The sequence below is a fragment of the Callithrix jacchus genome, chromosome 6, assembly GCF_049354715.1.
Source record: "Callithrix jacchus isolate 240 chromosome 6, calJac240_pri, whole genome shotgun sequence".
Classification (NCBI taxonomy): domain Eukaryota; kingdom Metazoa; phylum Chordata; class Mammalia; order Primates; family Cebidae; genus Callithrix; species Callithrix jacchus.
The window spans coordinates 59,963,254-59,977,008 of record NC_133507.1 but is presented as its reverse complement, the minus strand read 5'-3'; the positions used below and the strand labels follow the sequence as shown (position 1 = coordinate 59,977,008).

Below are 13,755 nucleotides of genomic sequence, written 5' to 3'. Positions count from 1 at the left end.
TGCAGTAAGATATGATCATGCAACTGCACTCCAGCTTGGGCAACAAAGTAAGACCCCATCTCTATGAAAAATAAAATCAAATTAGCCAAGTGTGGTAGCAATACTACTTGGGAGGCTGAGGTGGGAGGATCAACCCAGGACTTCAGGCTACAGCGAGTTATGATTGGCTGCAGTGAGTTATGATTGGCTGCAGTGAGCTATGACTGTACCACGGCACTCCAGTCCAGGGGACACAGTGAGACCCTGTCTGAAAAAAAAAAAAAGAAAAGAAAACCCTGTATCTGTGGAAAATAAGGTGATTTTAAATTATAAAGAGAAAATTTTGTATGAAAACACTTTTTTGCCAGTAGCAGTGGCTCTCACCTGTAATCCCAGCAGTTTGGGAGGCTGAGTGGGTGGATCATCTGAGGTCAGGAAACCAGCCTGACCAATATGGTGAAACCCCCATCTCTACTAAAATTACAAAAATTAGCCAGGCCTGGTGGCACACACCTGTAGTCCCAGCTACTTGGGAGGCTGAGACAGGAGAATCACTTGAACCCAGGAGATGGAGAGCCGAGATCGTGTCACTGCAATTCAGCCTGGGTGACAGAGTGAGACTCCTCAAAAAAAAAAAAAAGGAAAAGAAAGAAGACACCTTTTCACTAACATCACCATTATATCTTATTCTCAAAATTTTGAACTTAAAGATTTAATAAGCCTTAAAATAGGCATGCATGCAAGACTGAAGGGCCCTAAATATGAATGCTCCCAAATGGAGTTTAACTTTGATCAGCAGCCCCCATCTTTTCATGGTTACTCCATTCTGCAGGAAAGGAGAATGGCTTTGCTATTCATCAGTTTACTGCCATTCCTCTCCTAGGGAACTCATCACCCTACTGGCCTCATTTCCATTTCAAAATATGCCCACCATGGGCATTGGCAGAATGGGCATGGAGGGAGATAAAGTATCATAACATTTTTACTAATAAGCTTCACGATTTTGCCTCCATAACTTCTAGCACCTCTGTACATAGTTAAACAAAACAAATATTGTGGCTAGAAAATAAAATACTAAACAAACATTTCTATTTTTATCTTACCTAAGCAGTAATTCTCCAAGTTTCACAAAAAACTCCTTACTTTGGAAATGCAGAAAAGTCAATGCTTGAGTTATCTTCAACAACTCTAATGGTTTATAGTTATCCAAATGTTTATACAGAACTGAAGCAACTCTAAAAAAGGATTGATAGAGCATATATTATAATCAACACATTCATTTATCACACATTTGCTGTGGTGCTTTCACAGCAGACACTGCTCTGTGCTGGAAAAACAGCAATGAATGAGACCAGACTTTCTACTCTTGAAGAAATGTCTCAAGATGGCTCTAGAAATGTAAACAACTAAAACAGAATGAAGTAAAAATGATCATGAAGTATGATTGAAATAATATTCAATTGTTAATTGCACAAGAAAAGCATAGTTTTTCTTCCTCAATTAAACAAATCTCACAGAGCAACAAATTTCACAACCTCCCCATAACAAAATCTTTACCAAGTGTTACTAATAATTAGCAAAACTAATTTAATTTTTCTTCCTTAAATCCACTGACCCTCAAATGAAGAACTAAGGAAAATACTAAGAGACAATAAGTTGGAAAAAATGGGAAATAAGAAATAGTAAAATAAAGGAACATATAATAGGTCATGAAAAATTAAGCATATGCAATTAAGCATATATTAAAATATACGTGCAATTAAGCATTTATAAAAAATAACTATATATTTTTTCTTCTGAAATCTCAAGTTACCAAAAAGCCAACAAATGGCAGTATGATTTATTTTGTTTGTTTGTTTGTTGATTTCAAGGTAACTTTGTGGTGTCAGACAGTTCAAGTTCATACAAACATTAACTGTGCGGCAGAAACTTTCCTTTTGAAAATTATGGCCTTGGTCATAATTTTGGGAGAATTGCTTGAGCCCAGGAGTTCAAAACCAGACTGGGTAAAATAGTAAGACTCTAGCTCTACAAAAATTTTAAAAATAAGAAAGTAAGAAAGAAAAGAAAGAAAAAAAAGAGGGTATTTTCCCTATGCTTTCTATTTCACAAGGATATGATGCTCCACTTGAGTGCAATAGTACCAAATAAAATTTTTAAAACGCTATAAACAATTGTCTTTCTACTTTGAAAAACAAACTAGCACTTTGGGAGGCTGAGGCAGATGCATTCCTTGAGCCCAGGACTTGAAGACCGGCCTTGGCAACATGGCAAAACACCATCTCTACAAAAAATACAAAAATTAGTTGGGCATGGCAATAAGTGCCTGTAGTCCCAATTACTCAGGAGGCTGAGATGGAAGGATCAATTGAGACTGGGAGGTGGAGGGTGAAGTGAGGTGTGATGCCACCACTGCACTCCAGCCTCAGCAATGCAGCAAGACCCTGCCTCAAAAAAAAAAAAAAGAAAGCCGGGCACAGTGGCTCAGAACTTTGGGAGGCCAAAGCAAGCAGATCGCTTGAGGTCAGGAGTTTAAGAACAGCCTAAAGGGTTCATGCCTGTAATTCTAACACTTTGAGAGGTGGAGGTGGGCGGATTCCTTTAGGTCAGGAACTTGAGACCAGCCTGGCCAACACAGTAAAACCCTGCCTCTACTAAAAATTCCAAAATTAGCTGGGTGTGGCAGCAGACGCCTGTAATCCCAGCTACTTCGGAGGCTGAGACAGGAGAATCACTTGAACCTGGGGCAGAGATTGCAGTGAGCCGAGATTGTGCCACTGCACTCCAGCCTGGGCGACAGAGTGAGACTCATCTCAAAAAAAAAAAAAAAAGAAAAAGACAAGCATGACTAACATAGCAAAACTCTGTCTCTAGTAAACATATAAAAATTAGTTGGGTGTGGTGGTGGGCGCCTATAGTCCCAACTACTCAGGAGAGTGAGGTAGGAAAATCGCTTGACCCAGGGAGGCAGAAGTTGTGAGCAGAGATAGTACCACTGCACTCCAGCCTGGGGATCAGAGTAAGACTCTGTCTCAAAAAAAAAAAGAAAGAAAAGAAAAGAAAAACAGTGGAACATAAAGAGATAAACAGTGCCTTAAGCATTAATTCCTCATTTCTTCAAAACAACAGGTAGATTAAAGAAGAAAACCATTTTTCCTCTGAAAAAAATAGGTACTTGTGAATGACAACAAACTTATCATAAATTTCAGAAAAGAAACCTTTTAATCAGATGTGAATTTCTGCTTTCCATATTTTCCAGTGCTCCCAACACTGCCAGGGCTTGCTCGCCGGTTAGCTCCTCTGCCATCAATAACATAGTAGATTTAAGTCTAGAAGCAAAAAAAGAAGAAAAAAAAAGTTTTTGGTTAAAAAACTGAAAATTAACCTGCAATTTTTAAAAAAATAACAATTATTGGGTAACAAATGGGAAAAATTAATATAAACAAAAACCTCATCCAGCATATAATTCCAGTATTCTACATTTCTTGGAGATAATATAAAATATTACTGAATAAAGAAAAATATAATGTCTTCAATGCAATTCAGGCCTCATTATAATCCAATCTTAAACTGTTTGAAAAATATAGATAAATGATCTTCCAATGATTTTCAAATAATAGGTTATAATGGTTATAAAATACTATGATTCAGTGAAATTATTCAATACTAGAGAGCTAAGAAATGAACAATTGATATTCTGACAATTTCCCAAATGTTTTAAAATTGAATAGTAACCAACTTGGAAGTCAACAAATCTACATATTATCAGAAATCTCATATACTAAACACTTGATATAACAGTATAAACTGAAAATTAACAAAGATGGCCCATTTTGACTATGACTAGTTATCATTTGAACTATCCAAAGTAGTGCGGTAATGTAAGTATCAAGATATAAGTGTGTCTTTTAGAATCATTTAGAAAGCAAGCTCAAAACATGACATCTGAGGATAGGATAAAGTAATTGTTTATTCATACTGGATAACTCTATGCCATCCTTTCCACCAACTTTTTCAAACGTTTCAAACCCTGTTTTGACCCATATTTTTCCCAATCAATTCGATCTCTATTTTTCTCTCACTTCTGTCTGCTCACAGCACTATCCATATCACCAACTTTATTTATTCATAAACTATGTTGTTATGGTATTTACATATTTCAATTATATCTATCCTCTCAATTGCAATATAAATTTCTTGAAGGCAGAGATTCAGTTAAATCCAACTTTTTTACTGCTTTAGCATTGAGATTTTAATAGTATTTAGTCACAAAAAAAAAGGTTCCAATAAAGTTTTTTTTTTTTGAGATGAAGTCTCACTCTGTCACCCAGGCTGGAGTGCAGGGGCATGATCTCAGCTCACTACAACCTACCAGCTTCAAGTGATACACTTGCCTCAGCCTCCTGAGTAGCTGGGATTACAAATGCCTGCCATTGCAACTGCCATCACTCCTGGCCATTTTTTTTTTTTCTTTTTTCTTTCTTTCTTTTTTTGAGATGGGAGTTTCACTTTTGTTGCTCAGGCTGGTATGCAATGGTGTGATCGTGGCTCACTGCAACCTCCGCCTCCCAGGTTCAAACAAGTCTCCTGCCTCAGCCTCCTGAGTAGCTGAGATTACAGGCACCCACCACCCAACCCAGCCTCTTTTTGTATTTTTAGTAACAACAGGGTTTCACCATGTTGGCCAGGCTGGTCTCGAACTCCTGACCTCAAGTGATCCACCTGCTTCAGCCTCCCAAAGTGTTGAGATTACAGACATGAGCCACCACACCCAGTCCTCTTTTTTTGTATTTTTAATAGAGTTGGAGTTTCACCGTGTTGGCCAGGCTGGTCTCAAACTCCTGACCTCAAGTGATCTGCCTCAGCCTCCCAAAGGGCTGGGGCTAGAGGTATGAGCCACTGCACTCGGCCCCAATAGTTCTTTTTAATAATCACCTTATCACCTTGTTTCCATCTTGATATTGATGTGCTCTTAAATTTTTTCATATAATTCAAAGTATTCTTAAAAAATAAAACTTTCTCCATAAAGTTTTCCCTAACAGAGTAATGATACAGATTCCCCAATTATGCAATTCTTAGATCCCCTGCTTAAGTGAATCTACTAATCATACTTACGTGTTAGGACTATTATGTAAAATTCTTTATTTTATTTTATTTTTTTGAGAGACGGTCTTTACTCTGTGCCCAGGTGGAATTCAATGGAGCGATCTCAGCTCACAGCAGCATCAACCTCCTTGGGCTCAGGTGATCCTCATGAGTAACTGGGACTCCAGGTGCACACCACCACACCTGGCTACTTTTGTATTTTTTTATACAGACAAGATTTCACCATCATTCCTAGGCTGGTCTCAAATTCCTACACTCCAGGGATCCACCTGCCTTGGCCTCTCAAAGTGATGGGATTACACCCTGCCCAGCTTATCACTCTAAACATTTCATACAACTATGCTGGGTGGGGGAAGTTTATGTCTAGTATAAATCCATCACATGGCCTAGGAAGAGAGAATCTTATCTATTAACCATACTTATATATTAATTTAATACTTGTTTATCATTATATCCCAAAGATTTCTACCTACATCAGTATCTAGCAAAACTGGAAATTCCTAAATGAGAGACGCCACATAAAATTTGCTCAAACCTGACATGGGGACATATACTGAGTGCATAATAAATGCTTTGATGATTGCCAGGTGTGGTGGTTTAGGCCTGTAATCCCAGCACTTTGGGAGGCCTAGGCAGGTGGATCATGAGGTCAGGAGATCAAAACCATTCTGGCTAACACGGTGAAACCCCATCTCTCCTCAAAATACAAAAAAATTGGCCGGGTGCGGTGGGTCAAGCCTGTAATACCAGCACTTTGGAAGGTCGAGGCAGGTGGATCACGAGGTCAAGAGATCGAGACCATCCTGGGTCAACATGGTGAAACCCCGTCTCTACTAAAGATACAAAAAATTAGCTGGGCATGGTGGGATTACAGCGTGCCTGTAATCCCAGCTACTCAGGAGGCTGAGGCAGGAGAATTGCCTGAACCCAGGAGGTGGAGGTTGTGGTGAGCCGAGATCGCACCATTGCACTCCAGCCTGGGTAACAAGAGTGAAACTCCGTCTCAAAAAAAAAAAAAATACAAAAACTTAGCCAGCTGTGGTGTGTAGACCCAGCTACTCAGGAGGCTGAGGAAGGAGAATCCAGGAGGCGGAGGTTGCAGTGAGCCGAGATTGCGACACTGCACTCCAGCCTGGATGACAGATTGAGACTCCGTCTCAAAAAATAAATAAATAAATAAGCTTTGATGATTAATGAGATAAAGACAACAAATCAAAAAATGGCCCACTGCAATGACTATTATAATTCTAAATATTCCACAGACTTACACTTGGTGGGGAATCTTATATGTGTAAACCCAGTCACAAAGCATAGGAAGGGAGAATAAAAACATGGTGTTTCCCCTCTTTTTTTTTCATGTTGGCCAAGTATCAGAGGTTTACCTTTCAGAACACAGCAGTAGACTAAGAGTTTGGGATGTAAATCGGAATAATCAGAGAAAGAGTCAAGGAGCAGAGTGTAAGAGATTATTTTCCCTTCCACAACCTAAGGGGGTGACACCTGTACCTTCCAGAGCTGCAAGGAGACCTAAGTTTGAATCCTCCATAAATTCACAACAAAAAAATTAATGCATTTTAAACTGAACTTACTGTTTCTTTTCTTCAGGTCCTGCAATGGGTCCCAATGCTACAAATAATTTTACAAAGCTAGCAGGATGATTAAGCAGAGGAATCATTTCAGTTAGCTTCTTTTTAGCCACCATAATAAATTTAAAACTATTAAACTGTAGAAATTTGTGTAGACTAAGTATTTTACTGATGGAATCCAAATCGAGGTGGTCCACATTACTTAAAAATACATTATTACACCTTTCTAATAGTGGTTGATAACGATATCTAACATTTCGAAGAAACTGTACTATTCTTTTTGCAAAGTCGACCTCAGAAGAATCCATGGTGTCAAAAAGAAGTTCTGTTTTGTTCACCAATTGTTCTTGAAAATGTTGTGATATTAAAGAAGATATGTTGACCATTAAGACAGACAAGGAACTGAAAAAGAAAAAAGATGCAAAGATTTTTACATTATTTAAGAATAATCAATTCTTTTTTTTTTTTTCTTTTTCTTTTTTTGAGACAGGGTCTTGCTCCGTCATCCACTCTGGAGTGCAGTGGCACGACCACAGCTCCTGTAACCTCCATTTCCCAGGCTCAAGCCTCAAGGTATCCTCCATCTCAGCTTCCTGAGTAACTGGGACTACAAGCCCAAGTCAACATGCCCAGCTAATTTTTTTTTTTTTTTTTGGTAGAAACAGTCTTGACCACCAAAGTTGGTCTTGAACTCCTGGGCTTAAGCAATTCTCCCACCTCAGCCTCCCAAAGTGTGGAATTACAGGCATGAGCCACTGTACCCAGCCAAAAATAACAAACTCTAAAACGAAAGAGATATGGAAAGGAAGTGGTAAGAAATATATTATGAGTTTTATGCCATAAAATTTTTCTTTTAAATACTAGTGACTTGAATTCAAATCCTTTTAGACAAAAGGCATGGGAGTAATACTTTTCATTGATAGTATCAAATGCCTTGTTTTGCTGAGAAAACTACTTTGGTAGAAAATATTTTAGTGAAACTTAACTCAGAAATCACTTTGCACCAACAACCCATGAACATAATATTAAAAGTTTCATTTCACATTTTTAAAAGTAGACTTTTTTTATTACTCCTCTCTGTATCTATAATTTGCTAATAAAAGCTTGGTAAAATTTTTCTCACTAGTGAATAATTTCATATTTTTAAATATTTTATGCTAGATTGATATTAAAATATACCAGCAAGACAGTACTGAATATGGGATGGCATTTAACATTTCTTCACTCAATAAACACTTGAGGAGCATAAATCGATTTCCTAGATACCCAGAAGACATCAAAATTACTAAGTTGTGGTCTTGTTTTCAAAATACTGTTCTTACATAATATAAAAATCAGAAAACTACAACATAAGAATACACCTTGGCCAGGCGCGGTGGCTCACGCCTATAATCCCAGCACTTTGGGAGGCCGAGGCGGGTGGATCACGAGGTCAAGAGATCGAGACCATCCTGGTCAACATGGTGAAACCCCGTCTCTACTAAAAATACAAAAATTAGCTGGGCACAGTGGTGCTCGCCTGTAGTCCCAGCCACTCGGGAGGCTGAGGCAGGAGAATTGCTTGAACCCAGGAGGCGGAGGTTGCAGTGAACTGAGATCGTGCCATTGCACTCCAGTCTGAATAACAACAGCGAAACTCCATCTCAAAAAAAAAAAAGAATACACCTTTAGGCAGGGGGCAGTGGCTCACACCTATAAACCCAGCCCTTTGGGAGGCCAAGGCAGGCAGGTCACAAGGTCAAGAGACCGAGACCATCCTGGCCAATATGGTGAAACCCTGTCTCTACTAAAAACTATAAAAATTAACCAGATGTGGTGGCATGCACCTTGTTAGTTCCTGCTAACGTTTTATTTTTTATAGAGACAGAGTCTCACTATGTTGCCTAGCTTGGTTTTGAACTCCTGGCTGCCAGTGATTCTCCTGTCTCCGCCTCCCAGAGTGCTGGGATTATAGGCATGAGTCACATCACCCAGTCCCACAATTCTTTAAAATGAGCAAAAGACGGCCAGGCACAGTGGCTCACATCTGTAATCCCAGTACTTTGGGAGGCTGAGGGGGGTAGATCACCTGAGGTCTGGAGTTCAAGACTATCCTAGTCAACATGGCAAAACCCCATCTCTACTAAAAAATACAAACAATTAGTGGGGCATAGTGGCGGGCCCTTGTAGTCCCAGCTACTTGGGAGGCTGAGGCAGGAGAATTGCTTGAACCCAGGAGGTGGCAACTGCAGTGAGCCAAGATTGTATAACTGTACTCCAGCCTGGACAGCAGAGCAAGACCCCGTCTCAAAAAAAAAAAAATTAGAACACTAGTTGCTGACATAGTAGGGGGGTAGAACTGACTGAGAAGGAACATGAGGGAACTTTCTTATGTGATGCAACTATTCCCTACCTTGATCTTGATGTACGTATATATTTGTCACAACTGATGCAACTGTACATTTAAGATTTGTAATATCACATATTAATAAAACCTTACTTTTTAAAAAAGCAATCTTCCTGCATAATTAGTGAGTTTATCCAGAAGTATCTTAAAAAGTGTTTGTGATTGAAAAAATAAAACCACCCTCAGGTGAGAATCTTAGGCAGCCAGGAGGTAGTGCATATATATATATATATAAAATACATATACACACACACACATACTCATATATATATATATATATATATACACATGCATATATACATATACACACATGCATATTTTATTTACTTATTTATAAAGATGGAGTCTTGCTCTTGCCACCCAGGCTGGAGTGCAATGGCATGATTTCAGCTCACTGCAACCTCTGCTTCCTGGGTTCAAGTGATTCTCCTGCCTCAGCCTCAGAGTAGCTAGGATTACAGGCACCTGCCACCACACCCAGCTAATTTTTGTATTTTTAGTAGAGACAGGGTTTCACCATGTTGGTCAGGCTGGTCTCGAACTCCTGACCTCAAGTGATCCACCCGCCTCAGCCTCCCAAAGTGCTAGGATTACAGGTGTGAGCCACCACCCCCGGCCGCATAGGTATTTTTTTTAAAGGCAGGGTGCCAGGCATGGTGGTTCATGCCTGTAATCCCAGCACTTTGGGAGGCTGAAGTAAGCAGATATCACTTGAGGTCAAGAATTTGAGACCAGCCTAGTCAAAATGGTGAAAGCCCAACTCTACTGAAAATACAAAAAATTAGTGGGGCATGGTGGTGGGCACCTGTAATTCATGCCTTGGGAGGCTGGGGCATGAAAATCACTTGAATCCAGGAGGCAGAGGTTGTGTCACTGCACTCCAGCCGGGACAGCAGAGGAAGACTCTATCTCAAAAGAAAAAAAAAAGGCAGGGAGATAGGGTGGAGAGGGACAAGAAAAGCAGGAAACTACTATAATTTAATTTTACCAAAGTGCTAGTCACTTTGTAAATATGGTAGAAAAAACTGTATCTGCAACACCAAAGATAATCATAGTACTGGGTTATGAAGGTTAGCATTGACAGTAAGTAATCTTACATTAAAAATAAAACAAACCCACAAACCACTGGTGTGAAAACCAGAGAAACTCCTCAAATGTTACTTTCAAATTAATAGTTCCTTGACATTCAGCAAAGGTAATTATTAAGCCTCCTTTATGAAGCTGAAAAGAAAGTATTCCCAGACGGAAAGAATAAGAAAGACATCATTGCATGTAAAATTTGTGAACTCATACTTAATTTACTTACTTTTTATTTATTTATTTTTTTGAGATGGAGTCTCACTCTCTTGCCCAGGCTGGAGTGCAGTGGCACAATCTCACCTCACTGCAATCTCTGTCTCCCAGGTTCAAGCAATTCTTTTTTATTGTTGTTTGTTCTGTTTGCCTTTGAGTAACAAATATCTTTCTTTCTATTCTTCTATTTTTTTGGAAAGCAATTCTTGTGCCTCAGCCTCCCGAGTAGCTAAGATTACAAGCACCCATCACCACACCCAGCTAATTTTTAATTTTTTTGTAGAGACAAGGTTTTCACTATGTTGGCCAGTCTGGTCTTGAACTCCTGACCTCACGTGATTAACTCGCTTTGGCTTCCCAAAGTGCTGGGATTACAGGTTTGAGCCACCATGCCTGGCCAGTAAATTCATACTTAAATACTTTTTGGGTTTACTTCATGATATAATAAAATCTACCATCCATTACTGAGAAATTTCTGTTCTAGATACTTAGAGATCATTTTCTGTGGGTTTCTGACTGCCTTTGTTCAGAACTATCTTTTCAAGGATGTTTATGTAGCAAACAGCCTAGGAGAATAGAGATAATGTCTCCTGTTGGAGTAGAGGAGACGCATTATTATAAAAGATTCAGGTTTCCTAAGCTCAGAGTTCCTCTCCTGGAACACAACCCATTGTGGGACAAGAGCTCAGGGAATCAACATAAGAAAATGCTGGTATTCTGCTACTGCTATTACTATAAAAAACAAAGTCCTCTGTCTCTGACCTAGGAGTCTCAGGCCTTCCTCCAGCACCCATTAAAATGTGGCAGACAAACTTAGTTTGCAAATAAGGTAAAATGTCAGATCCTCCACAGACCTCACCAATATTGTATTACACTTTATGTACCTAATGTCTAATCCTCACAGCAACACTGCAAAGTAGCTATTACTATACCTCTTTTGCAGATAAGGATAATGAACTTCCAAGAGCTTTAAGTCACATGAACTAAGAGTGGCAAATCTGATTGCATCCACATCCAAAGCCTAGGATCCTTCTACCACAATACAAGATTTCCTAAATAAATTTACCTTAAGTCCTGTGTGGTTTCCAGGTTCCTATGAACAATATCAGCTATTTTTCCCATTAATGGACTAAAATATAAATGCTGCTCTGCTAGGCAAGAGGAAAATTCTGATAGCAGTTTAATATCAAACCTATTCGAAGAAACATACAAAGGAGATCATTAGCATTTACTTTCACTTAAAACACATAATAGTTACAAAATTAAAAGCAATCAAAACAATAACATATTACTCACATAAAATTATTTTTTTCTAAAATGTTGATTATTATTATTATAAAAGTAACAAATGGTAACAGTTAAAAAGTCAGATATCATAAGGGGGAAAATCACTAAAAATTATTTGAATTATACTTAATTTTTTGAGATGACAGAACAATTTTGACTCAAGGTTGCATGTTAACAAATATAACAGCTGCTACTACAACAGTGCTATGAAAAACTTCATAATTTTTTTTTCTTGAGGCAGAGGTCCGCTCATCACCCAGCTGGAGTGCAATGGTGCAATCTCGGTTCACTGCAACCTCCACCTACCAGGTCCAAGCAATTCTCCTGCCTCAGCCTCCCAAGTAGCTGGGATTACACCACACCCAGCTGATTTTTGCACTTTTAGTAGAGACAGGATTTCACTATGTTGGACAGGCTGGTCTGGAACTGCTGACCTCAGGCAATTCACAAGCCTCGGCCTCCCAAAGTGCTAGGATTACAGGTGTGAGCCACCGCACCCAGCCTCAGATTTTTTTTTTTTGAGACGGAGTTTCGCTCTTGTTACCCAGGCTGGAGTGCAATGGCGCAATCTCGGCTCACCGCAACCTCCGCCTCCTGGGTTCAGGCAATTCTTCTGCCTCAGCCTCCTGAGTAGCTGGGATTACAGGCACGTGCCACCATGCCCAGCTAATTGCTTGTATTTTTAGTAGAGACGGGGTTTCACCATGTTGACCAGGATGGTCTCGATCTCTTGACCTCATGATCCACCCGCCACGGCCTCCCAAAGTGCTGGGATTACAGGCGTGAGCCACGGCGCCCGGCCAAGCCTCAGAATTTTTAATAGGAGAAATGATCCAATTTTTCCATGAGTAATTGGTAAGACAAAACAGAGGAAAAAGGGACTGTTATAGATTGTATGACCTTGAATTCACTAAAAAACAAGCATAAGAAAGTTCATAACAACACATATATAATAGCAAAAACCTGCAAAACACCCAAATGTCCATCAAGAGTACAATGAATAAACCACACATATTCATACAATAGAATAAAATTACAGAATCATAAACATAATGGATAAATCCTTAAAATATACTGAACAAACTAAACTATAAGGGTACATACTACATTTCTATAGAAACAAATTACTTTAATGGTGTTAGAGGTCAAGATCCTCTTGGAGTAACAGGACTAAAGAGAATATGAAAAGAATTAATGACGTTGTTTCCTGATCTTGGTGCTGTTACATAGAAGTGATCAGTATATTAAAATCTATCATGCTGTATATTTATGATTGGTGTAATTTTATATGTTTTTTTCTGTGAAGTTTACTTAAAAAGAGACGAAAAAACTTGAGACACAGTAATTGTGAACCTTACTCAGAAACTGATTTAAACAAACTGCCTATAAAAAGACCTTTATAAGACAATCAAGAAAATTTGAACACAGATAAGGTACTAGGTAATACTAAAAATTTTAATTTAATTTCATCAATTTTATTATGTTTTTAAGAGACAGTGTCTCGCTATGCTGCCCAGGCTAGACTTGAACATCTAGATTCAAGTGATCCTCCCACCTAAGCCTTTTTATTAAAACTAAAAAAAAGGCTAGGCATGGTAGCTCACGCCTGTAATCCCAGCACTTTGGGAGGCCAAGGGGGTGGATCACCTGAGGTCAGGAGTTCGAGACCACTCTGACCAATATGGTGAAACCCTGCCTCTTAAAAAAAAATTTTTTTGTGGGTACGTAGTAGGTATATATATATTTATGGGGTACATGAGATTTCGATACATGAATGCAATGCAAAATAAACAAATCATGAAGAATGATTCCTCAAGTATTTATCCTTTGAGTTACAAAAAATCGAATTATATTCTAAGTTATTTTAAAATGTACAATTAAGTTATTATTGACTATAGCCACCCTGTTGTGCTGTCAAATAGTAAGTCTCATTTATTCTTTCTATTTTTTTATTACCCATATCCCCACTTCCCCCACAACCCCCCATTACCCTTCCCAGCCACGGTAACCATCTTTCTTCTCTCTACATATATGAGTTCAATTGTTTTGATTTTCAGCTCCCATGAATAAGTGAGAGCATGCGATGTTTATCTTTTCATGCCTGACTTATTTCACTTA

General features: G+C 38.8%; 1 protein-coding gene across 6 annotated transcripts in view; it reads right to left on the bottom strand.

Annotated features, from left to right (window-relative positions):
* Positions 1-13,755, bottom strand: part of FASTKD1 (FAST kinase domains 1) — a 49,055-nt gene that overhangs the window by 26,918 nt on the left and 8,382 nt on the right. For 5 of the 6 annotated variants that reach the window (XM_078327438.1, XM_078327440.1, XM_017973416.4 and 2 more), the window contains 4 exons: positions 11,417-11,542; positions 6,675-7,073; positions 3,198-3,308; positions 1,083-1,214 (listed from right to left, as the gene is read on the bottom strand). In XM_078327438.1, coding sequence (XP_078183564.1) covers positions 1,083-1,214; positions 3,198-3,308; positions 6,675-7,073; positions 11,417-11,542 — 768 coding nt within the window. The remainder of the gene's footprint in view (positions 1-1,082; positions 1,215-3,197; positions 3,309-6,674; positions 7,074-11,416; positions 11,543-13,755) is intronic. The other variant, XM_078327441.1, reaches the window with a different exon arrangement.